Source organism: Mastomys coucha, unplaced genomic scaffold (genome assembly GCF_008632895.1).
Source record: "Mastomys coucha isolate ucsf_1 unplaced genomic scaffold, UCSF_Mcou_1 pScaffold16, whole genome shotgun sequence".
Lineage (NCBI taxonomy): Eukaryota > Metazoa > Chordata > Mammalia > Rodentia > Muridae > Mastomys > Mastomys coucha.
In genome coordinates this window covers 25060195-25083889 of record NW_022196898.1, presented here as the reverse complement: position 1 = coordinate 25083889, position 23695 = coordinate 25060195, and the positions used below count along the sequence as shown (strand labels likewise).

At 37.3% G+C, this 23695-nt stretch overlaps 1 protein-coding gene across 1 annotated transcript in view; it reads right to left on the bottom strand.

Annotated features, from left to right (window-relative positions):
• Positions 1–23695, bottom strand: part of LOC116094384 — a 52474-nt gene that overhangs the window by 20422 nt on the left and 8357 nt on the right. Inside the window, exons 2-6 of the mRNA XM_031376188.1 lie at positions 19443–19587; positions 16374–16467; positions 7741–7859; positions 3350–3492; positions 201–398 (exon numbers count right to left, since the gene is read on the bottom strand). Of these exons, the coding sequence (XP_031232048.1) occupies positions 201–398; positions 3350–3492; positions 7741–7859; positions 16374–16467; positions 19443–19587 (699 nt within the window). The remainder of the gene's footprint in view (positions 1–200; positions 399–3349; positions 3493–7740; positions 7860–16373; positions 16468–19442; positions 19588–23695) is intronic.

Here is a 23695-nt window from a genome sequence, read left to right as displayed (position 1 = left end):
TATACACACACACACACACACACACACACCTCAGGCACCTACATGCAGATGGTGTACAAATGTGTACTCAGGCATACACATAGATTCATAAAATGAAGAACTAATCTTTGCTAAGAGGATGTAAACAAGAGAGGAACAACATACAATATAGCTAACAATTCACTATCCAGCAAAAGGTAACCCAGACAGTCGAGCCTTACTGCTTCCTGTAGTTTTGGTGAAATTCACAAGGGTTCCTCTTCAAGGTAAGGGATACCAGTGGTGTGCACCGTAAACTGGAGAGGCCAGCCAATGTTTCAATGTAGTTTTCAGCCAGTGATAAATGTTGTATCTGAGGTATCTTTGGTAGTTGTTTGAAAGATGTTAGATAGTTTTTGTTCATATTTAAAATTCTGCAGCTGGAGACAACATACGTTGTATTATTCACCCTTTGTAAAAATCTTTATTCTTCTCTCATACAATATATGAGAACTTCAGCCTTCCCTCCCTCCTCTCCCCCAGATCCATTGTTCCTCCATTTCCATTCAGAAAATAATAGGCCTCCTTCTAAAGTGGGCAGTGAATTACCAAATCTGATACCACCTTCCAGTCCTGCTAAGTAAGATCATGGCCATGCCAGAGAGTGACAGTTAGAATTACCACAAAGGAAGTTTACAAATCATGAGCTGTGTTCACCACTGGAGAGAACTGGATGAGTAGATCATAAGCCTGCTATACACATGCGTCTGCCTTGTCATCCCATGTGTTTAATGGGTGTTGAATGCTGCATACACCTTGAAAAAGTGACTACTTCCATACCATTTCCCCAGTAAAAAAAAAAAAAAGAAAAAAAGTGTATACAAAGAAACTCAACTTGTGAAGTGTATTGCCCCTAAGTAATAAGGTTGTTGTTCTTGCTTTTGTGTACTTAGAAAAATCTATGAGAAAATAGCATTTTAAATCAGATGTAAATCTTGATTTATATGGAAAAGAAATATACATAGTACCCTTAAGAAAATAAAAGTATGTTAGACATTTAAGTTCAATGTATTTTCTGATATTTAATGTTTCCCTATATCCTTGCCTTAAAATCATAATTGTATGAGACTGTGATGATGGAGGAATAATTTAAGAATCTGTCTCTAGTATACTTTCTTAAGGAAAAATACATTCTTTATGAATAAGTTGCATTTAATACCACAAGAAAGAAGCAGTGCACTGAATTTGATATGAGAACTGTTATTGGTAAATAAGGTGCAACAACCGAAGGAAACCTAGAGGCATAAAACCAAAAGAAACCCTCCAAATCCACCCTTCCCTCTGTATTTGTAATATCTTTGTTCTTCTGCTAGTTCAATTCCATATACACTTTACATAGCCTAATGATATCTTTAATAACTTTTGGTGTCAGCTTTTTACCAATTCAGGGCCTTGGCATTTTTTAATTGTAAACTCAGCCAGCACTTTCTGCTGCTCTGCTCTGTTTCCATTCTCTTCTGAAGTCAGTTCCCTCCACAGTGATCAGTCATATATTCCCTCTCTGTCTTCCCATCCTGACTCATCACACAATCACCTAGAATAACTCCATTCCAGACGGCTTCAGGCAGCAGAGATATGACAGAGACAAGCGAACTCCTAGAGGACAGAAGCAAAGCTTTTCTGATAAAGAAGAGGTAGCTATGGATATATATATGGATCTTATTTTTCTTCTTTGATATAACAATTTGGAAGATGTAAAATGTGAATTACACTTGTAAAACTCTGTATTATGTGTCCTCTCTTAAAGGAATAAAGATGAAGAAAATCCATTTAGAAAGCATCAAAATACATATATATATATATATTCAATACTCCAAGTCAAACTTTTCTAGTTCAGTGTTCTAAATATTCTCTGAATCTCTATGACCATCCAATTGCTTTTGCTGCATGTTTATATCCATGAATATTGGCAATATACAGCTATGTATCTCTTCTATGTTAATGAGCCAATTAAATCACCAAAGTCAATAAATAAGTTGGTGCTGAGTGTTTGTGTGTGTATGCAGGTGTTAACATCATAAATTTTCTTTAAAATATTTTGTGTTCTTTTAAATTCATTTTAAAAAATGAATAGAAGCACATTTTGAAAATGCCTGAATGTGGTGATATATAAATCTACACTTTGTATATTCTGGCCTACTTTACATCTCCCCAGCTGTTTCTTTTCTCCCATACGGTGTTGCCAGTATGTTTCTGTAGCCTTGTCAACCCACAATCAGAGACCCATCTTAATTGCTCTGGGATTTACTTTCCTTTTATGTTGAGTCTCTGTTTCTTTCCTGACTATTTTCATTTGCTTTCTGCTGCTGTGATAGACACCATGACAAAAGTAACTTCAGGAGGAAAGGATTTCTTTAGCTTACTGGTTATAGACCATCACCAGGGAAACCCAAGATCAGGTCTTGGAGCAGAAACCATGGATGAATGATATTTACTGTATTACCCTCACATTTATGTTCAGCTGCTTTTCTTTATAGCCAGGCCAACCTGCATAGGCATGGGATTGCTCTCAGTGAGATGAGGTTTTACACATCAAATAGTAATCAAAAAATTGCTGGGCAGACATGCCAACAGACCAATGTGATGAAGGCAGTTATTCAGTTGAAATCCCCTCTTTACAGGTGTGTCAAAGTGACAACAAAGCTAATCATATCACTCTTCTATTCAACTCCTGAAGACTTCACCCTGCCTTTTATGGATTTCTGAAGCTCATCCCACCCATCCATTCTGCCTGATGGAGCTGATAGATGCTCTCTGCAAGTACTGTTCTTACCTAACAGTGACCAGAAACTCAGAATGGTGTTTACAATAGGCATTTGGCATCTTTTAAAGGGTCCATGCAAAAAAAAATTTTCTCATAAAATATTATCTTCAATCTTTTATTTGTTTCTGTCTCCAGGATAACAATCTTGATGTCTATATTATGTAACCTTTAAGACAATATTCTTGTTACCAACTTTATAGAATATTGTCATTTAAGTGTTGAATAACTACAACTAAGTAAAAATTACAACCATTACATATACATAATAGAAATATGTTTTCCAGTTCACAAGACAAGAAAAATGGCAAGATTTTCCACTCACAGATTCCATAGATTCCATGATTACAAGTTGTTATGCCAAAAGTTGGTTAAAAAATAACTATCAATTTGGAAGAAAACAGATTTTTCATTCTGAAGTATGATATTTTGACATAAACATTTTTGGGTTTATTTTAGATTTAGCACAACTGATCCTTCCTAAAACCTTTGTAAATTGAAGTATATTTTCTGTATACAAAGCTCATATATCCAAGGACCAAATATTAAATTCAGAATGGTCACTAGTACCTTGGCAGTCTTATGGCGCTTAAATCAATGAGTGAATTATCCACCAACCAAAGGGTTTCAACTCGAATCAGTCTTCTAAGAATCCTGTTAAAATTTTCAACTTGGTCATGGTCCCCCAAATCCTGAAATGAAATGTTCAATTTCTGATGGAAAAACAAAAGTATTAAGTTGTTAATATTACTTTAAATGTGATAATGAATCTTTTGATGAATTTTAATTAAATCATCTCCCTCTTTATCTTCCATAATATTCATCCCCCTAAAGACTCACAATGTGTTGCCAGAATTCTTAGGGTGCTAATCAGAAGTGCTAAGTGATATAAAGACAGAGGTGGATGAGAGAAGAGTAGGAACCTCAAAAAATATTCTGAAATATTCTAGGGTACACAGATGATAGTACACAAAAAAAATCTGTTGGCAATGAATGGTCTGAATGATCACTCCATTGACCTAACTCAGAATTACTCAAAAATAGTATTTATAAAAATCTTAGCTCAGGCACTAAGATCAATAATTAATAAATGTTACCTCATGAACCCAAAAAGATTCTGTAAGGCAGAAGACACTGTCAAAAGGACAAAATGACAGCTGAGAGAATGGTTAAAACATTTTCACCAACTCCATATCTGACAGAGAGCTGACATTTAAAATATAGAAATAACTCAAGAAACCAGACATCAACAAACCAAGTAACCCAATTAAAAATAGGGTACAGTGCTAAACCAATAATTCTAGATAGAGAAATCTGTTGCCTAAGAAGCATTTAGCCATGAAAGAAATGCAAATAAAATGATTATGAGATTCCACCTTATGCCTAATGAATGGCTATGATCAAAAACTTAAATGACAGCACATACTGGCAAGGATGTGGAGCAATAGGAGCACTCCTCCATTTCAGGTAGGAGTTCAAAGTTGTACAACCGCTTTGGAAGTCAATTTGGCAGTTTCTCAGGATATTGCGACTAGATCTACCTCAAGACACAGCAATACCAAACTTGGGCATACACCCACAGAATGTTTCATCCTACCACAAGAACACTTGCTCAACTATGTTCACAGCAGGTTTGTTCATAATAGAAAGAAATGGGAAACAAACTAGCTGTCCCTGACTGAAGAGCGGATAAAGAAAATGTGGTACATTTATATAATGGAATATTACTCTGACATTAAAAACAGTAACATCATAGAATTTGCAGATATATGGATGGAACTAGAAAAGTAACCTAGACCCAGGAAGATATTTTTGTACTCACTTATAAGTGGATATTAGTCATAAAGTACAAGATAACTATTCTACCAAACATAGACCTAAAGACACTAAGCAACAAGGAAGACCCAAGGAAGGATGCTTGAATCTCACTGAGAAGGCAAAATAAATTAGATATCAAGAAAGACAGATTTTTTTTTTGGAGGGGAAACTGGGAATGGAGAAAGTTACATGTAAATAAAGAAAAAAAAAAAGACAGAGGTAGGGGACTGGGTGGGGGAGGGCTGGGATGGGAACTGGAGGGATAAGGTATGTGGAGGACAGAGGGAGAAAGTACTAGGAGACACAACTAGATTTGGGTGGGCATATCTCCAGAATGAGCTTGAAATCTAGGACAGTGGAAATACCCCGGAATCTCTGAGACTGACCATAGGTGAAACTCCTAGCAATGGGGGATACTGAGCCTGAACCACCCATATCCTATAACCAGGCAAGACTTCTAATGGAGGAATTGGGGCACCAACCCAGCCACTAAACCTTAGACTCATCATTTGTTCTGCCTACAGGATAGCAGGGGTAAAAAATAGAGCAAAATTTGAGGGAATGGCCAAGCAATGACTGGACAAGCTTGAGCCCCATGCAAGGGGGAAGAACCTACCCCTGATACTATTAATGATATTATGCTATACTTGAAAACAGGAGCTAGGGTAACTGTTATCAGAGAGGTTTTGCCCAGCAACTGATAGAAACTGATGCAGAGACCAACAGCTAAACATTGAACAGAGTTTGGGGTATCCTGTGGAAGATGGGGAGGAAGGATTGAAGAAGTCAGACGGGTCAAGAACAGGACAAGAAAATCTACAGAATTAGCTAACTTGGGCCCATAGGGGCTCACAGAGACTACACTACCAGCCAGAAAACATGCATGGGATGGACCAATGCCCTCTGCACATATGTAACACTTGTACATCTGTGCCTTTATGTGAGACTCCTAAAGTGGGTGGGAGTAGGACCTGCCTCTGACTACATTGCCTGTCTTAGAATCTCTTTTGCCTAACCTTGTTGCCTTGTCCAGACTGAATAGAAGAAGATGGACCTAGTCTTACTGCAACATAATATGCTAAGGCTGATTGATAGCCATGAGAGGCCTCCTGCCCTTTTCTGAGGAGAAGGAGAGGTGTTGTGGATACAGGAGGAGGGGAGGGGAGAGGCAGAAACTCGAAGATGATGGAGGGAGGGGAAGCTGCAATTCAAATGTTAAAAATATATCCAGCAAAAGACAACATTATTCAAAAGATGAAATTTGGTTGTGTTTAAAGCAACTAGGAATACATATTTATAAATTACTTTATTTCAAGGCAGCAATTTAATGTTTACTTTTAATATCAGTCAACCTTAGGGTATAGGAAGCCAGTACTATCCTTGGTGGTAACACTGCATTTGACACCTTAATTCCTAAAATAAAATGTAACATTTTAACCTAGGTGTCACCATTAACTCCTGCCAACAAAAGCTCTGTTTTCTATAAGTACAAAAGGCTCTTTTCTAAAAATAAAACAAAGAATGAAGTAAGACCATAGCTACATCACCTACACACCAATGTTACCGATCAGTTTTCTTATTTCCTGTTATTTTGCAATTAAGTCTTCTATGGTAGTTTAGAGTTTATCAAGTCAGCTTTTTATAGTTACTCAAAGGTTGATTGTGGTTTTGATGATCATTGATTAACAAGCTCCATTGACCTTTATGCCCACTCCATCCTTTAAATTACAGCTGTAAAGAATGAATCTCCACTAGAGAGAAGCCTGGCACTGGAGGTCAGAGCCTTGGAAGAACTGTTTATCTTTCAAAATAAATGAGTGGGCACACTGTTAAATTTAAAAAGAGTAGTATGTATTATGTATCCACATATTTTATAGGGCCGATTTAAAATTAATCTTAAAGGAAGCATTATATTGGAAGTGGTATTCCAGCTTTACATCTTCTAGTAATAAGCTCTGCAATCTTAAAAAAAAAATACTGTATTTTTGTTTGTTTGTCTGTTTCATTTGTTTGTTTACTTGTTTTCTTTTGTTGGACTTCTCCTGAAGGGAGGAAACTTAAAACATACCCTCCTAGAAATTCCTTTACATGCACTAAATCTATGACATACAAAGTTAAGTTATAGAGTAAAGGACGAATTGGGATAACCCAACAAGAAACAAGAAGCTTCAAAACTCACTGCTCATCTCTAGATGTCCTAAAGTCCTCAAGCATCATGTGATCATTTCCACATAGTTGCAATGTAGGTGACTTTCTCTTTTATTGCTAGCAATGCTACCAATGGTATTGCCACATAAATATGCAGTCCTCTGTCTACAGGTGATTTTTAAGGGAACTAAATAAGAACCAAGTGATCACAGACACTGTCACCTGTTCAATGAGCGAGATGACTAATCAAACTGTGTCAGTGCCACTAACTCAGTCAGCTGAGTCTCGCCCTGTGAAATCAGAGCACATAACTTCCCTGGTGAAAAAGTTCACTTGTACAGATTATGTGCAGTGCTCTTTTGCTCCTTTCACTATTCAAGACTGACCAAGATAAATAATTCAAGAAATTCTAGATAATATCATAAACTTAATGATAAACATTATAATAAATTTGACATTAAAACCCTTTTTTTTGTTTTCTGTGTGCAGAAGATTTTCATGTGTGTATATCTATGCACACCACATGGATATAGTGCCTGTAGGGGACAGAGGGGGGCTTTGGATCATCTAAGACTGGAGTTAGAGACTGTGTGAGCTACAATGTGGGGCGTGGGAATTGAACTTGAGTCCACTGGAAGAGCAGTCAGTGCTCTTAACCATGGAGTCATCTCTCCTGCCCTAAATTTGACTCTCTTGAAAACAGAGGGAACAACTTCTTGTTCAATTATTTTCAACTTTTCCCAATGCTTAGCAATGCCATCATGCAAGTAGAAAACATGTAACGTTGTCCAGATTAAATTGGAAAGTAGAAGGAAAGATGAAGAATTGTAGGTTCTTATCTAGAAATGCTAAATATTTTGGTATTTATACTGGCTATTGTCCCTTAAGAAAGATACACTGTATAGATTTTCAATGAATTAATGCAAATAGCCTATTATTTTAATGAGTAATATTGTAATTGATCAGCAGGGGGTACAGGCTTTACCAGGGCTCACCTTACAATCTTCCCAGTTTTCCTGTAACCATATTTCCCATTTGTTTTTCTCAAGTACTCTTTTCTTTGGAGGCAAGGTACATCTCACCTCTCTGGAAAGGAACCATTCTTCAGAGGGTCCTGAACCAAAAATGTAACATGAAACCTCAGAAGTTAGGAGACCACCATTGACATCTTTGCTTGATTGTTTTTTGTCAAGTGTTTGAAACATTAGTCTCTATCTGGTTAGAAAATAACATGATTTAATCATATTGTTCTCATCTAGTATGTGCTCTACCCCAGTACCATACCAAGTCCATATAGAGGGAGCTGGATCACTTGACCCCATCAAATGACTTTACAGCATCTTTCACTTTTGAAACATTATCAGAAAGGTTTTTCTTAAATTTGCCCATTGGACTTCCTCTCATATCTTGCAAAGTACAGGACAGCCTCTGCATCCACAGGTTTCCTAACTGTCATTGGTTGAAACTAAGGATGTAGAACCCATGGTAGAAGGTCAAGAGAGTCAGGGCTAGACTCTAATTTGGAAACAAGGAACCAGATTCACACATATAATCCCTGACGCTGTTCTCCTTGTTCCTCCCCATACTGGAGAACTCTTGTCTAATGGCTTAGCATCTAAATATCCCCATCACAAGATTCATTACATAAGAAGAGAACTAGCAAACAATTTTATTTGTTTTTCATCTATTAATTTTAATTTTCAATAGAAATTACAGAAAAGAGAATTTATAGTTGCAGATTATATATATATATATATATATATAAATAAAATGGGCCATTGATAATGTATGTATATATTAATTAGATATGCATATACTGGTATATATGCATCATACATATACCACACATATATATGTAATCAATGGACATTATTTCTAAAGATAATTAAGAGTACATTAAGTAAAATGGCTTAAGTGTGAATCAGAGGTAAAACAATTGCCTGGTATATGGAAGATTCTGGGTTTAATCTTCAGTCAACACACACACACTCACACACACACACACACGTACAAACACACAAAAATTCATGTGTACATTCCCTTTAAAATTTGAAGTAGAGTATAACTAGGGAGAAACAGTAATTAGACTATATACTGTCTGCCATTTTATTAGACCACCCTAAATTATGGGCATAGGTTTTAAAGTTCAAATATAATTTAATATTTTTTTACAATTAATAAAAAGTAAAGAAGTTACTTTAACTAGTGAAGGAAAATTTAGCATGTAGAATTAGTCTATAGGCCTATGTAAATTATATCTAGCACACAAAAATGAAGGAAGACAGTAGTATATCTAATCTTGATATAATTTGTGTAGAGGAGTGTGAAGCCATCCCTGATTTTATTTTTGGTGTCCCAATTCAGTGAGTTCTTTGTCTGATCATTTTTCAGTATGAAACGATATCCCTTTCCTTTCAATGTCTGGATACTCAGATCCCATAAAGCTCAAGTTTCTTTTTCAGAGATCTCATTTAAAGTTGAGCCCAAGCCTTCAGGAAACATTTGCTATGGAGCATGCACATGCAAAGCATGACAGGCATGACTTACTTCCGGCTCACAAACCCTATCTGGTCAACAGAACTGCCCATATATTATCCTAATTTCTATTCCAAATAAATTTCCTACTGTTCTCCAGTCTTCTCCTCCAAATAAGATTTGTTCACTGTTCTCAAGGTTAGGAAAGATTGTTCTGTTTTCATCTTAAGGCGGGTGGAAAGGAACTCTGAGAGTGTAGATAATGGATTTTCAGGTCCTGACCGTCAACTCTTTGCATATCTAAAATTAGCAGAAAGGTCAGAAGCAAGGCACCAAAGTGAGCTGAGTTTGAATGTAAAACGTATTTGTTTTGTATTTATGATTATTTATGTCATTTACTTCTAAAAAAAAATTGGCCAACATATGCTTTTTTATTTCCACAATCTGCTGCCAGGTTTATTGAGCTATCCAAGCTAAGCTAATTCTTGCATCATCCACAGCCACTAAAACAACTCAGTGGTGAGCTTTCAAGGCTGCCTCCAGTACCAACATACTGTGTTTATATGTGTTGTACCCATGCCCTTTGTCCTCATTTCTGTGCCTCTGTTTTTTCTGGAATTTATGTCTCCACTCTTTTCAAAGACAAATAACATAAAAAGCAACATATGGAAGCCCCACAGGCTGACATTTCATACAGGGCATGTTTGTTTAGACTAGAAGTTCTCAACCTGTGGATTGCAACCTCTTTTTGGGTGTAATGACTTTTTCCCATGGGTCACCTCACACCATCAGAAAGCACAAATGTTTATACTATAATTCATAATGGTAGCAAATTTTCAGTTATAAAGTATCAATAACAATAATTTGTGGTTGGAGTCACCACAACATGAGGGACTGTATTAAAGGGTTGCAGCATGAGGAAGGTTGAGAACCACTCCTCTAGACAATGACAGGAAATAGTGATTTCATTTGTAAAAGATGTATGGAAGCAATAAGAGAAAAAAACCACTGTTTCAGTATTTTGACACAAGCATTAGTCTTTTTTTTTGCCAGGGGGAAGTATAGGTCAAGGTATCATGTAGCCTATTTCTGTCAAAATGAACTCTACTGTGGTAATGGAAAAAACCCTTTGACCCCCAACTGTGGTATGGTCAACAGATTTGCAAATAAGATAGCTTCAGTTAGGAAATGGCCTTCATCAATGAAGATGATTGGAACAAAAATCTACAGTGTAGAAAGCTTGAAAATTTCACCCAAATGATTTTAGATACCTTCAAATGATATTGTCTTGAACCCACTCCAGACCTGGTAATGCTCATAGTGTGCTGAATATCCTAGAGTTTTTAAGCTCTTCCCTGTACTGTTTGCTTGAGTGCTATTGATTTTCTGGTCTTTTAATTATTTCTCTTTGCAGTAGATTCCAAAGATTTCTTTGGTATTGGCGGCCAAAGGTCATTTCCTCTGCGAGGAGTTACATTAAACTGGCCTTTTTTCTTTCACTCCTCCCGGGTTAGTAATTGAAGATACATCTTAGCAGCTAAGACTATAGAGCAGGGTATCTGACAGCCCAGGGATGTTGGCTCCCGCTTCCTCTCTCTCAGCTCATTCTTTGTCTCCTCACAGATTTATGACTAGAAATGGCAGTCAAAGAATCACTTTGCTGGGGGATTTTCAATTGAAATAAATTTATCCTTTAGAAGGATTCTGCTAACAATTGGCTTGTTTGCTTCATTTAATTGGAAGAAGCTAAGTCAGTCTTGATCCAGCAATCAAAGCCTCAGAAAATTGTTGTTTATCACACACCAGATAACCTTGCTTTCTTTACCAACTCTTTTAGGAATAGACAATTGGGACATTTGAGATCAACAAAAATAGTTTTGATAAGTGGTTCAGGAGTTAATCTCAGAGGAGGATAATTCTTATCCGTGTGCTCGGGAAAACATTTGTTTTCCATCTCACAAAACAAACTTAAATCAAATTGAGTCCATTTTAGAATGGACATCTATTTCCTTTATAGTTTGCGGTGATGGGATTTTTGCCCAGTGTTTTCCTTCCCCTAGGTAATGCTCTGTTTCTTTTATGACTAGTCACTTAGGAGAGATTGGGTTCTGTTAATGATCTAAGGAAGGAAAATGTGCCTTTATCTCAGAAGAGCGATGGTGTCCTCTGCATGAGTGGTTACTGTTGTCATGGAAAGGGATTGGATTTGCTGATTGATGACATCAGCACTTGACCTGGCACGTTAAATCATGGAGGGAGGGAAGCTGGTGAACTATTTCTGTACATGTTCACTTTCATTTTTCTCTCACATTTACTACAGTTTTCATGCCCTTATGTTTCTTCAGTTCTATAGTTCTCACCACATCTCAGCCCTCTACTTATGGTCAGACTACAGTTTCTATTTTTACTCTTTCTTCTCTCAAATATTACATCCCAGCTACAGTTCCCCTTTCCTCACCTCCTCCAGACTCCCACATCACCTGTTTCCTCCAGAACCACACTCTCTCTGTCTCCTCTCAGAAAAGGCCCCCAAGGACATCAACCTAACAGAGCATAACAAGCTATACTAAGACTAGCCATATGCCATCACATCAAGACTGGATGGCATTACGCAGTAAGAGAAAAAGGGTCCCACAAGCAGCCAAGAGAGTCAGGGACAGCCTCTGCTCCCAATGTTAGGATACCACAAGAACACTAAATTACTTAGCCATTCCATATATTCAAGAGAACTTAGGTAAGACCCATACTGTAGTCGTCCTGCAACCATAGGCAAACTGGGATTACCTGAAAGAGGGGCTGGAAATAAGGTAAGAGGGCCAGAGATGGATCAAGCCAAGACAAATGTTCTGACCAACGCTCAAAGTTTAATAAAAAGCTTTGGGTATGCAAAGAAAAAAAAAACACAAAATCCATCCCCTTCTTCAGATGGAGTATGTTGTAGCAGCCAGGTCAGCACAGGCAGCCAAAATATCAAAGTTCCCATGGGACCCTGCAACTGCAGCCCAGACAGATGTCTTTCTCCAAGTTGATAAGACCTGTCATGGTGAATGTTCAAGGTCTGCTTAGCTGTTCAAGGCTGGGAAAACTGCTCAGCCTGTTCAAGCCTGAGAAAGGCCTACTCAAAGCTGAGAAGGTTATACCATACAGGTTCCCTCATCTCTTAATTTCCCATAAATCCTAGTCAGTTGCAGAATGTAAGTTCTTCTTGCATCATTGCAGCTGACAAAATCATCAAGCATCCCACAATCGTGTGTGTGTATATATGTGTACAATAGCACACACTCAAACATACACGCACACCAGTGTCCTTCCTTTATTTACACTTTATCAGATATCTCTTCTCAAAAGAGTATGTCTCATAGGAAAGACTTCAGATAGTCTCCAACAGAATTTGCTGCCATCATTCAGCAGGTTCAGGGAGATTCCAGAAATCCATCCTATAGGAACAACATCACATTGTAGTATAAAAGTCCAGGAAATGCAATTTTTCACACAATACACTTATAGATACCAGCTGAGCCCTGTTCCTCTCAGGCAATAGTGCTCACACTCTCACACGATGGCAGACTCCTCTTTGATTGGTACATACTTGGTTTCTGTGTCTTATGATCTCATTCCTTCCTCATTTTCTAAAATGCCTCTCTTTTAAAAAAATAGTCTAATGTTCCTAAAGGCCAGGCCTAATTTATGTGTCTTAATATTATTTACTGGCATTTTAAGAAGTGAGTTAATAGGACTAAAGTCTGTGAGCATGTTTTGTACCAGATTTAAGAATATATACAGAAAATGTGGTACATTTACAAAATGGAGTACTACCCAGCTATTAAAAACAATGACTCCATAAAATTCACAGGCAAATGGATGGAACAAGAACATATCATCCTGAGTGAGGTTACCCAATCACAAAAGAACGCAAATGGTATGCACTCACTGTTAAGTGGATATTAACTCAAAATCTCCAAACACACTCCTAGAAGCAGGAGGAGGGGGAGGGAATAGGGGATTTTCAAAGGGGAAACCAGGAAAGGGGATAACATTTGAAATGTAAATAAAGAAAATTCCTAATAAAAAAAAAAGAAAGGAAGGAAGGAAGGAAGGAAAGAAGGAAGAAAGGAAGAAAGGAAGAAAAGAAGAACAAAGTGTGGATGCTTCAGTCCTACTTAGAAGGGGGAGCAAAATAATCATGGGAGGTAGAAGGTGAGGGGACTTGGGAGGAATATGGGGGGAGGGGAAAAGGGGGCAGGATCAGGTATGAGAGGAGATGGGGGAGAAGTACAGAGGGTCATGAAATTGAACAGAGGTGAGCAACAATGGGGGGTGGGGAAGAGGAAGTAGCCACCAGAAGCCAGGAAAGCAGGAGGTTACCAGGATCCAACTGGGATGACATTAGCTGAAATACCCAACAAATGGGAGAGAGGACCTGTAGAGACCTCATTCAGAGGTTAGATATGAACCCCAATTGAAGGATGGGGTCCCCTACCTATCTCAAAAATGTTAACCCAGAACTGCTTCTGTATAAAGGAAAGACAGGGACAAAGAGGGAGTAGAAACCAAAGGAAAGGCCATCCAGAGACTGCCTTATCTGGGGCTCCATCCCATACATTATTGCTGATGTTAAGAAGTGCTTGCTGGCAGGAGACTGATATAGCTGTCTCCTAGAGGCTCTGCCAGAGTCTGACAAATACAGAGGCAGATTCTTGCAGCCAACCATCATAATGAGCACAGGGACTCAAATGGAGGAGTTAGAGAAAGACTAGGAGCTGAAGGGGTTTGCAGTCCCATAGGAAGAAAAACAATATCAACCAACCAGACTCCCAAGAGCTCCCAGGGACTAAACCACTAACCAAAGAGTACATATTGAGGTAATCATGGTTCAGCTGCATATGTAGCAAAGGATGGCCTTATCTAGCATCAGTGGGCGGGGAGGCCCTTGGTCCTGTGAAGGTTCAATGCCCTAGTGTAAGGGAATACTAGGGTGGTTAGGCAGGAGAGTGCATGGGTGTGTGGGGAATACCCTCATAGAAGCAGGGGGATGAGGATGCGATATAAGGGGTTTGTGGAGGGGAAACCCGGAAAAGGGATAACACTTGAAATGTAAATAAAATAAATTTCCAATAAAAAATACATTAAAAAGAATATATTTAGGTGTTCCTTTGTTGGCTGAGCTTGAAGGCAAGAAATGTACTATGTGGGTAAATAGTGCTACTATTAGATATAAATGGACAGGTTACCATCACTAAGTGTACTTTTATCTCTGCCCCAAAAGAGAGATACAATTCTTCTTTTCTGTCCTTTTATCCTATCATAGTCTTCAAACAACTGAATGGTTCCCACCTGTTCTGGGTAAGGAATTTTTTTTTTTTTAACCAACTCTACTAATTCAAATAATAGGCTTTCAATAATATCCATACAGGCAAAAGTGGATATAACACTTTGACATCTTTTTACGTATTCTTTACTCCATTAGGAGGACAAATAAAGTTAACATTGTCAGAGGGTACTTCAGAACAAATAAATAAGACCTGTGTTCACATTCCTGTGCTGGCATCACCCAATCATTGAGTCTCAGAGAGAACTCAATGGAAGAGAGAAGATAGGTCCACTCCCACTTCTGAAGCTGGGACCCATCAGACATTCACGTGCCCTGGCATTTAGACTCTAGGCCTTCTATGAGAATTTTCCATTGAGCCTCCAACTAAGATAGTCACATCATCAGCTTTCCTGGTTCTTCAACTTGTTAACATGTTTGTGGACTTCACATCTTTTGTAATTATGTTAGCCAGTTATTATAATGAATATATAATTCTATCTATAGACAATAATATTGCTAGGCATGTTTATTCTGGAGAACTCTAGAATACTGAATATAGTCTTTTATTGATTTTAATATACATTTACACAAAATTAAAGCAGTATTAGCTCATTACTTGAGCTATTTTTCATAAAAACAAACTGATAAACTAATTTCTAGAAGATGATCATTGATTAAATACATTTAAATGTACATGTAATATAAATATATACTTTTAAAAAGTGTGTTCTACATCTGTATTAGTCAGGTACTGACTAATACAGATATAGAGGCTCACAGCCATCCATTGAACTGAGTACACGGTCCCCAATGAAGGAGTTAGAGAAAAGACCTATGGAGCTGAGGGGTTTGCAGCCCCTTAGGACGAACAATATGAACTAACTAGTACCCTCAGAGCTCACAAGGTCTCAACCACCAACCAAGGACTGCACATGGTGGGCCTCTGATTGTTCTGGCAGCATGTGTATAGTGGAGGATTGCAAATTCGATCATCAATAGGAGGAGAGGACCTCAGCCCTGTGAAGGTCCTGTGCCCCAGTGTAGAGGAATGCCAGGGCCAATAAGTGGGAGAGGGTGGGGTGGCAGGCATGGGGAGCGGGGAGGCAACAGGGGTTTGTTCTTGTTGTTTTTGTTTCTTTGTTTTTTGGAGGGGAAACTGGGAAAGGAGAAATTTACATGTAAATATAGAAAATATCTAAAAAAAAAAAAGTGTGTTCTAATTGATAGCATAAACATGCAAAATACAAATATATATATGTAGATAGATAGAAAGAGAGAGATGTAGATATATATAGATGTAGTAGGTTCTGTAACCATCTAAAGTAACTATTTAATATTTGGAACAAAATATTATTATTTGCAAAATGCTTTAAAGGTGAAGTCACTATATAAACAAACTTTTGCTATTACACAAAATTTCAGTCTACAAACAATATATTTCTATCTCTAAGGAATATATTCTAATGTATACCGTGGTGGTTTGAATGAGAATGGTTCCCATAGGTTTGTATGTTTAAATACTTGGTCCTCAGTTAGTGGAACTGTTTGAAATGGATTAGGATGTGTGGCCATTTTAGAGGAGGTGTAGTAGAGCCTAAAAATGGGCTCTAAGGTTTTAAAAGTGCCCACCATGCTCAGTCTCTCCAATCCCCCACCCCTGCTTGTTGTGTAAGGTTCATCAAGCCCCTAATTAAATGCTTTCTATTATAAGAGCTGCTTTGGTCATGGTGTCTCTTCACAGCATTAGAATAATCACACACACACACACATACACACATAAACACACACATACACACACAAACACACACAAAATCTACTCAAAGAAAAAGGTTTTTTTTTTACCTTTTCTTATTCTTGGGCAATGTAGCTGACTACCTCGAATCTCATGCTGTTCTATACTGTACCAAGTGAGGTATTTGTAAGAATCTGATGGAAGCTTAAAATAAGAGAGAAAAGAAATATCTTTTAATATGTATGTATTTCTAGAGTATAATGAATTTCTTTTGCTTCTATGTGTCAAACATTCAACCAAATTGGACTCCAAATGTCCTGTGATAGAAGTCACCTTAGTAGATTCTACATTATACATCTTCATGCCATATATCCTAGCACTTGCAACCTACTTATGTTTGATAGTCAATAATAGAGTAAATAAATATACATATTCATACTTATAAATATATGTTATATATTTACATGCGTAAAAGTATCATGAGTCTACTTTAGGTAATTATGTTAGTACACCTTAATGTCTATTTACTATTTCATGAGGATTAATTGACTGTGTGAGATTGCTTCCTTAAATGGACATTTTCTATTGTATAAATCCTATAAATTGTTCCACATGTACAACATCTGCCCTTGTGTAATTACATAAAATAATCTCTCAGCCTGTGCTTACAATATTAAATGTGTGATATTGTTAATTATCTTCTTAACTCATTTAGTTTTCACACAGATCTGGGTTTATAAACTATTACGCATCCCAATGGCCCCTGCTGTACACTGCTTCTCTTTATTAGCACTAACTTTAAGTATTCACCTTGCACTGAATGAAGTATTTCAGACTTGGTCATCTCCCTTTTTGTGGCCACTATAGCAATCACCAGAATATGTGCTGAAACCATCTCTGGGTAAATCTTAGAGAGCAATTCTTTCTGTTCCAGAAGACCTAAGCTCAGTTTCTAGATAACACAGTAACTGTTTCACAACTACCTATAATTCTGGCTTCAGGGGATTACAGTGCCTCTGCCTAATTTCAAAGGTTGTGGACAATCAAAATTCCCAGGATTTTGTATCTCTGATTGTACATTCAAGATTAAAATAAACAAACAAAATTTATACTACTGAAGAAATATTATGCTAAATACATACATAAATCATAGATTTCATTCCTCTGCTATCCATTCTGACACACAGATAGAACAGACCAACTCAGGATACATGGCTTAACAAAATGCCATCAAAGCGTTAAGAACAACTGTATTCATCTTACTGAACCTCTCATGTAGCCTGTGTTTTTCTTAGGTATAAATTTGTATAACCAACACAAAAATATTTCAACTTCTAGATAATCTTATCTTTTGTAAGATTAATATAAATTAAACATGAGTTTTTCCTATGAGATTTTGAACTATTAGTATACTAGTACACACATGAGTCTATAATGTGAAGTTTCTGTGGGCTTTAAAGTCATAATGCCTTTCATTCATGGGCCAACACATGGAAAAACTGGGAAAGGGTCGTCACAAATTTAATTAGTAAAGTGTGGCTTTATTCCATCTATTTTGAGGCTGGGAGAAGTCTCAGCATTTGAGAGTACTTCCTTCTCTCCTAGAAAATCTGAGTTCAGTTTCCAGGACACAGGTAAGTATTTCACAACTGCCTATAACTCTGGCTCCAGGGGATTATAGTAGTGCCTCTGGCTTCCACCAACTACATACGCAAGAGACAATACCCAAAGATAAACACACGATCATATACATATTTAAAAATAATACTGATAGTAAAATTTTAAAATCTGATTATTTTATGCCATTACTTAGTCCCTTCATGACCTGAGTTCTTTACCTATAATCTTTTATATCTTCATCATAAAAATAATCTATCACCACAAAATTGGTAAGTAGATGCCAAAATATTAGGAATGCTAGAGCAATGTATTGGATTAGTCAGTGTTTGATAATGGATTTTCTAGGAATTAAGATGCTTTTATGAACTGTCTTTTTTTTTTTTTTTTTTTTTTTTGGTTTTTTGGTTTTTTGGTTTTTCAAGATAAGGTTTCTCTGTATAGCCTTGGCTGTCCCGGAACTCACTCTGTAGACCAGGCTGTCCCCAAACTCAGAAATCCTCCTGCCTCTGCTTCCCAATTGCTGGGATTATAGGCATGTGCCACCACTGCCTGGCTATGAACTGTCTTTAAAACAACTAATAAACACAGCTAGATCTTACATTGCTGACCTGAAGGGATTAAATTATTCTCAGTAGTATTGTTTAGATGTTTATAGAAGTTTCTTTTTAAAACTCTATGTTTTCAGGATATATCCACTCTGACCTCTCTTTTGAAGTTTTAAGTAGAAAATTTCTATATAGAGAACTTTCCTGTGCATTCAGATCCCTGGGGCCGCCCCTGTGCGTTCAGGTCCCTGGAGCTGCCCCATCCTATTGCCTCTTAGTGATTCTTTAGAAAGCTGATAGTGGAGACAGAAGAGAATTCAAACTAGAGCTATATTTGAGAAAAGGAAAATCTTCCATCTTTTCACCTGAAATACAACAAAGCTTGCTGTTTTGTTTTTTATAAGCAGTTGCATGGCTTAATTTGGGGCTTCTGATGTTACAAAGAATCTGGGGCGTATCTTGACTACCACTATGCTAAGTTGTTGTCCATGTGGTATGGCATATGATTGCTTTTCTCTCCATGATAACAATGACTATTCATGGCTCGCCTTATAGTTTTTCCATTTTTAATTTAGATGGCTTCATTGACTTATGTATTGGACATAAGTCCACTCTAGGTTTTTTAAAAAGTGTATCCTTTATATGGGTATAACAATGGTTCATTGTGTACTTTGTTACACTCATTTATATAAATAAACAAGTTTCTTATACATATATGTATATATACACATACATACATACTTACATACTTACATACATGATCACATATTGGGTGACATGCTTTTGCCAGACATTGGGAATACAAAATTGAATAAAATATAGTAACTGTGTTTGAAAGAGTTGCATCCTATAATCTAAGAACAGACATATAAAAAGTCATATGAAACTAAGGGCTAAGTGGAAACATTTTAATAAAAAGGAAAGAAATAACATTCATGGTCTATGTTCAATATAAGTCCTTGTAATTTTTTGAATCATACTGTAAGTTAAATTGATAGTAAAAAAAATATTTACCAAGGGTGATATTCCAGAATATGAACGTGAAGGACATGTTCTGTTCCTTGAAAGAGCTAAATGGCTTGGAGGCTCCCTGGGACCAGAGCAATAGGATGTGATAGACGGGCAGGTCTCCTGGCTACTTGTGCTTTGATCTGTGGAGCTGAGGGAAAGGATGCGTTTAAAGTCTTTTTGTGTCTCTTTTGTTATCCTAAAAATAAGTACCTCTGTTTAAAATAAAAGCAAATTTTAAGAACAAACTTCCATCAAGAGAAAAGTTATATGATACGCTAATAATTTATGAAAAGATTTTAATAATAGCATTTTCTTAAACATATGTTTATATATAATATATTATATATAGTTTCATAGTATATTTTATATATATGTATATGTATATATCACACACACACACATACACATATATATATAATTTGTATTTAATTAAAACAAATGACCCTCATTTCCAAAATAAGAATGTATGCATAAACTGCCTGTCTTAGGCAGAGAAATATGTTTGCACAGTACCAAGTTTATAAAATGCTAAGTTTCTCAGGTCATGCACTGTAATGTCATTCTCCATGGAGCTATGCAGCTGAGTTGGCAGCTGCCAGAATCCTTACTCTGTCTTGTGGCACCTCACAAATTTGGACCATAAATGTTCCCTGAGATTTACCATTAAAATTGGTGGCAACCAAACTTAAAAGGGAACTTCTATAAATAAATAACTCTGCTCACTTTGAAATCTGCCCGGCCATTTCACTTAATTCCCTGGTTTCCTCTATATACATCCCTGTTTCTACAAGGAAATAGACAATGTCTTTGTTTTTTAATGTTATTGTTCTCTTCTAATTCCACACTTTTTAATTTATTCTTAAACTTCTATCAGCAATCGTTATAGGTTTCTCTTTCTATAATTGATGCTATACATAATTTAAGAATCAATAATTTAAAAATAAACATTATTTTTTGTTAAGAAGCTAACCTCTATTTTTTAGCTTCATTTAATTCTTTATTTTATTTTTTATTAGATATTTTCTTTATTTACATTTCAAATGATATTTCCTTTCCCGGTTTCTCCTCTGAAAAAAAAAAAAAAAAAAAAAACATGCTCCCTACCCCCTCCCCCTGCTCATCAATCCTCTCCTGATTCCTGGCCCTGGCATTCTCCTACACTGTGGCATAGAACCTTCACAGGACCAAGGGACATCCTCTGCTGAAGCCATGAATGCCACTATGTGTACTCTTTGGTTGGTGGTTTAGTCCCTGGAAGATATGAGGGTACTAGTTAGTTCATATTGTTGGTCCTCCTAAGGGGTTGTAAATCCATTTAGCTCCTTGGTTCCTTTCTCTATCTCCTTTATTGGGAACTCTGTGCTCAGTCCAATGGATGGCTGTGAGCCTCTAACTTCTGTATTATTTGGGCACTGGCAGAGCTTCTCAGGAGACAACTATATCAGGCTCCTGTCAACCAGCCCTTGCTGGCATCCACAATAGTGTCAGAGTTTGGTGATTGAATATGGGAAGGATTCTCAGGTGTGGAAGTCTCTGGATTGTCCTTCCTTCAGTCTCTGCTCCACACTTTGTCTCTGCAACTCCTTCTGTGGGTATTTTGTTCCCCTTCCTAAGAAGGATCAGATTATCCACACTTTGGTCTTCCTTCTTGAGTTTCTTGTGGTTTGTGGATTGTAAGCTCGCTTCTCTCCCAGCAGATTACATGTCCAGTTTTAAGAATCTGTTGCTGTTTCCTCAGGCATGCTCTCCTAGATATTTTTTAAAAGTCAGAAAGTATGTCCTTATTCCTCACCCAGTATAACAATTTCTATCCTGTTCTAGATGTTCTTGGAGAATACTTTGTTTTGGAAACAATTTTACGGTCATTTGAAGAACAACACTACATTCTATGAACTTTATAAATACTAATGTAACCAAGTCCTGATGTCTGTAAACATACTTTTAACTAATAACGTAATGAAAACAACTGAACAAAAATAAAATAACAACCTCAGGGATTATCAGTGGATGCATGTATGACTTTTTAATTTAATTAAAAAACCAAAATCCACAAATATAAATGAAATCAGAATGCTAGTAAACAATGGGCAAACCGTAGCTAATAATTTCAACTCTAAGTATGTTCAAAAAATGTGAGACTGAGTTAACAGAAAATCCTTGACATCTCCCTCTTGGTTCTCATACATGACCTTCTTCTTTTATGTGTATGAGTTCCTTGATGTCCAGAGCAGAGAGGAAAACACTTTGTGGTTTTCTCTGTTGTGCTTGTGCCTGCGCACATGCAGTTGAATGCAGGGGACAGGGGATACAAAGTGAGAGCAGTCTAGAAGCTAGTGAAAGATGTCCTATCACCAAATTTTGCATTAATATTTTCTGGTTCATTTTTTTATTTGTTGTTCTGGGATCAAAGCCAGGGCATAGCCATTGTGAAGCTCATGCTTTACTTCTGAGCCACATCCTTCGGCCACCATTTCTGTGTTTTAAAGTAGAGCTCCTTATCCTGATAACAATGAGTCATTTATTAACATAAGTAGGCTGTTTCATGGGTAACAGGGCATGTGTCCAATACCTTCCTTTTCTCTCCCACCCTTTCCATCTCTTCTGCTTAGTCACCCAACTTCCTTTCTCTCTCTCTCTCTCTCTCTCTCTCTTTCTCTCTCTCTCTCTCTCTCTCTCTCTATCTCTATCTCTATCTCTATCTCTATCTCTATCTCTATCTCAACCTCTTCTTGTTGCTAGAAAAGAGCTAAGAAGATTAGGGCAGTAGGTAACTAATTTGATATATTGAGTGTGGCATCTCTGCATTTCTGCCCTTTCATTCTTGTGTCAGTCTTAGGCAGCATGGCTGTAAGCAGGGACCAGGAACTATGCCCTGGGAGAACACTGTGATAAAGCCTATGGACCTCTGAAAATCATCAATGATTTCACTTCCATCCAAATGTCATATGGAATTTTCTGTTTTTTTTTTTTTTTTTTTTTTTTTTTTTTTTTTTTTTTTTTTTTTTTTTTTGTTTGTTTGCTGTGTTTTTTATTGAGGAATCACAATAAAACAGACAGATTCTTAACCTTTGAGAGAAGAAAATCCAACCAATCTTCTAGGTTATATAGCTGTCTGGTATAACTGCTCTCTCCATGACGGTCTTAACGTGCACAATGCTGAGGGCAACATTACCGGAGAAGTGAGTCCTAGGAATCTGAGGTGTGGTGACAGCTGTGACCCAGACAAGGCACTCAGCCCTACTTCCAGCACTTCTTAGCTTCCGCATTCAGAAGTAAAGCAGATGCTTCCTGGTGGAAAGGGCTGGCTGTGCTGCTTGTGTACTATTCTAGCTCTTATTGCTCACATCATAATTTTTCATTTTTGCATATTTACCTGTGAGTGTGTGTGTGTGTGTGTGTGTGTGTGTGTGTGTGTGTGTGTGCTTGTGTCTGTCTGTCTGTCTGTCTGTTACAGAATATGAGATGATCAGAAGATTATCCAAAGAACTCAGCTCTCAGTTTCTACCATGTGCATTCCAGGGACTGAATTCTCCCTTTCTCAGCCTCACAGGCAAGTGCTTTTGTTTACTGAGCCATCTTGCTGGCTCACACTAACACATATAATGTTAGAGACAATATTAACGAATGTTTCCTTTTTGCTAGACACTCTATTAAAATCTTGGATGGGTTTATGCATTCAGCTTTTCTATGTTTCTAATAAAATAGAAAACGTTTTTGATTTGGTTTGGTAGATGATAAAAATTGAAGTGCAGAGAGTGGAATAATTTGAATGACAAATGTCTCCCATGGGTTCAGACATTTAAACACTCCATTCCCAGCTTTGGACACTGTTTGGGGAGACATAGATAATATAGCCTTGATAGAGAGATGTTGTCACTGGAGGTAGGAGGTAAAATTACCCAGTCTCTGATTCCCACTTGAAGTTTGGGTATCTGATCCTTAAACTTCTTTCCCCATTTACCATGCCTGCCTGCTTCCATCTCTGTCGCCAGATGAACTCTTTTTTTTTTTTTATTAGATATTTTCTTTATTTACATGTAAATTTCTCCCTTCCCAGTTTCCCCTCTAAAGAACAAAGAAACAAACAAAAACAACAAAAACAAACCCCAGCTGCCTCCCCACTCCCCATGCCTGCCATCCCACCCTCTCCTGCTTGTTGGCCCTGGCATTCCCCCACACTGGGGCACAAACCTTCACAGGGCTGAGGTCCTCTCCTCCCATTGATGATCGAATTTGCAATCCTCCACTATACACGC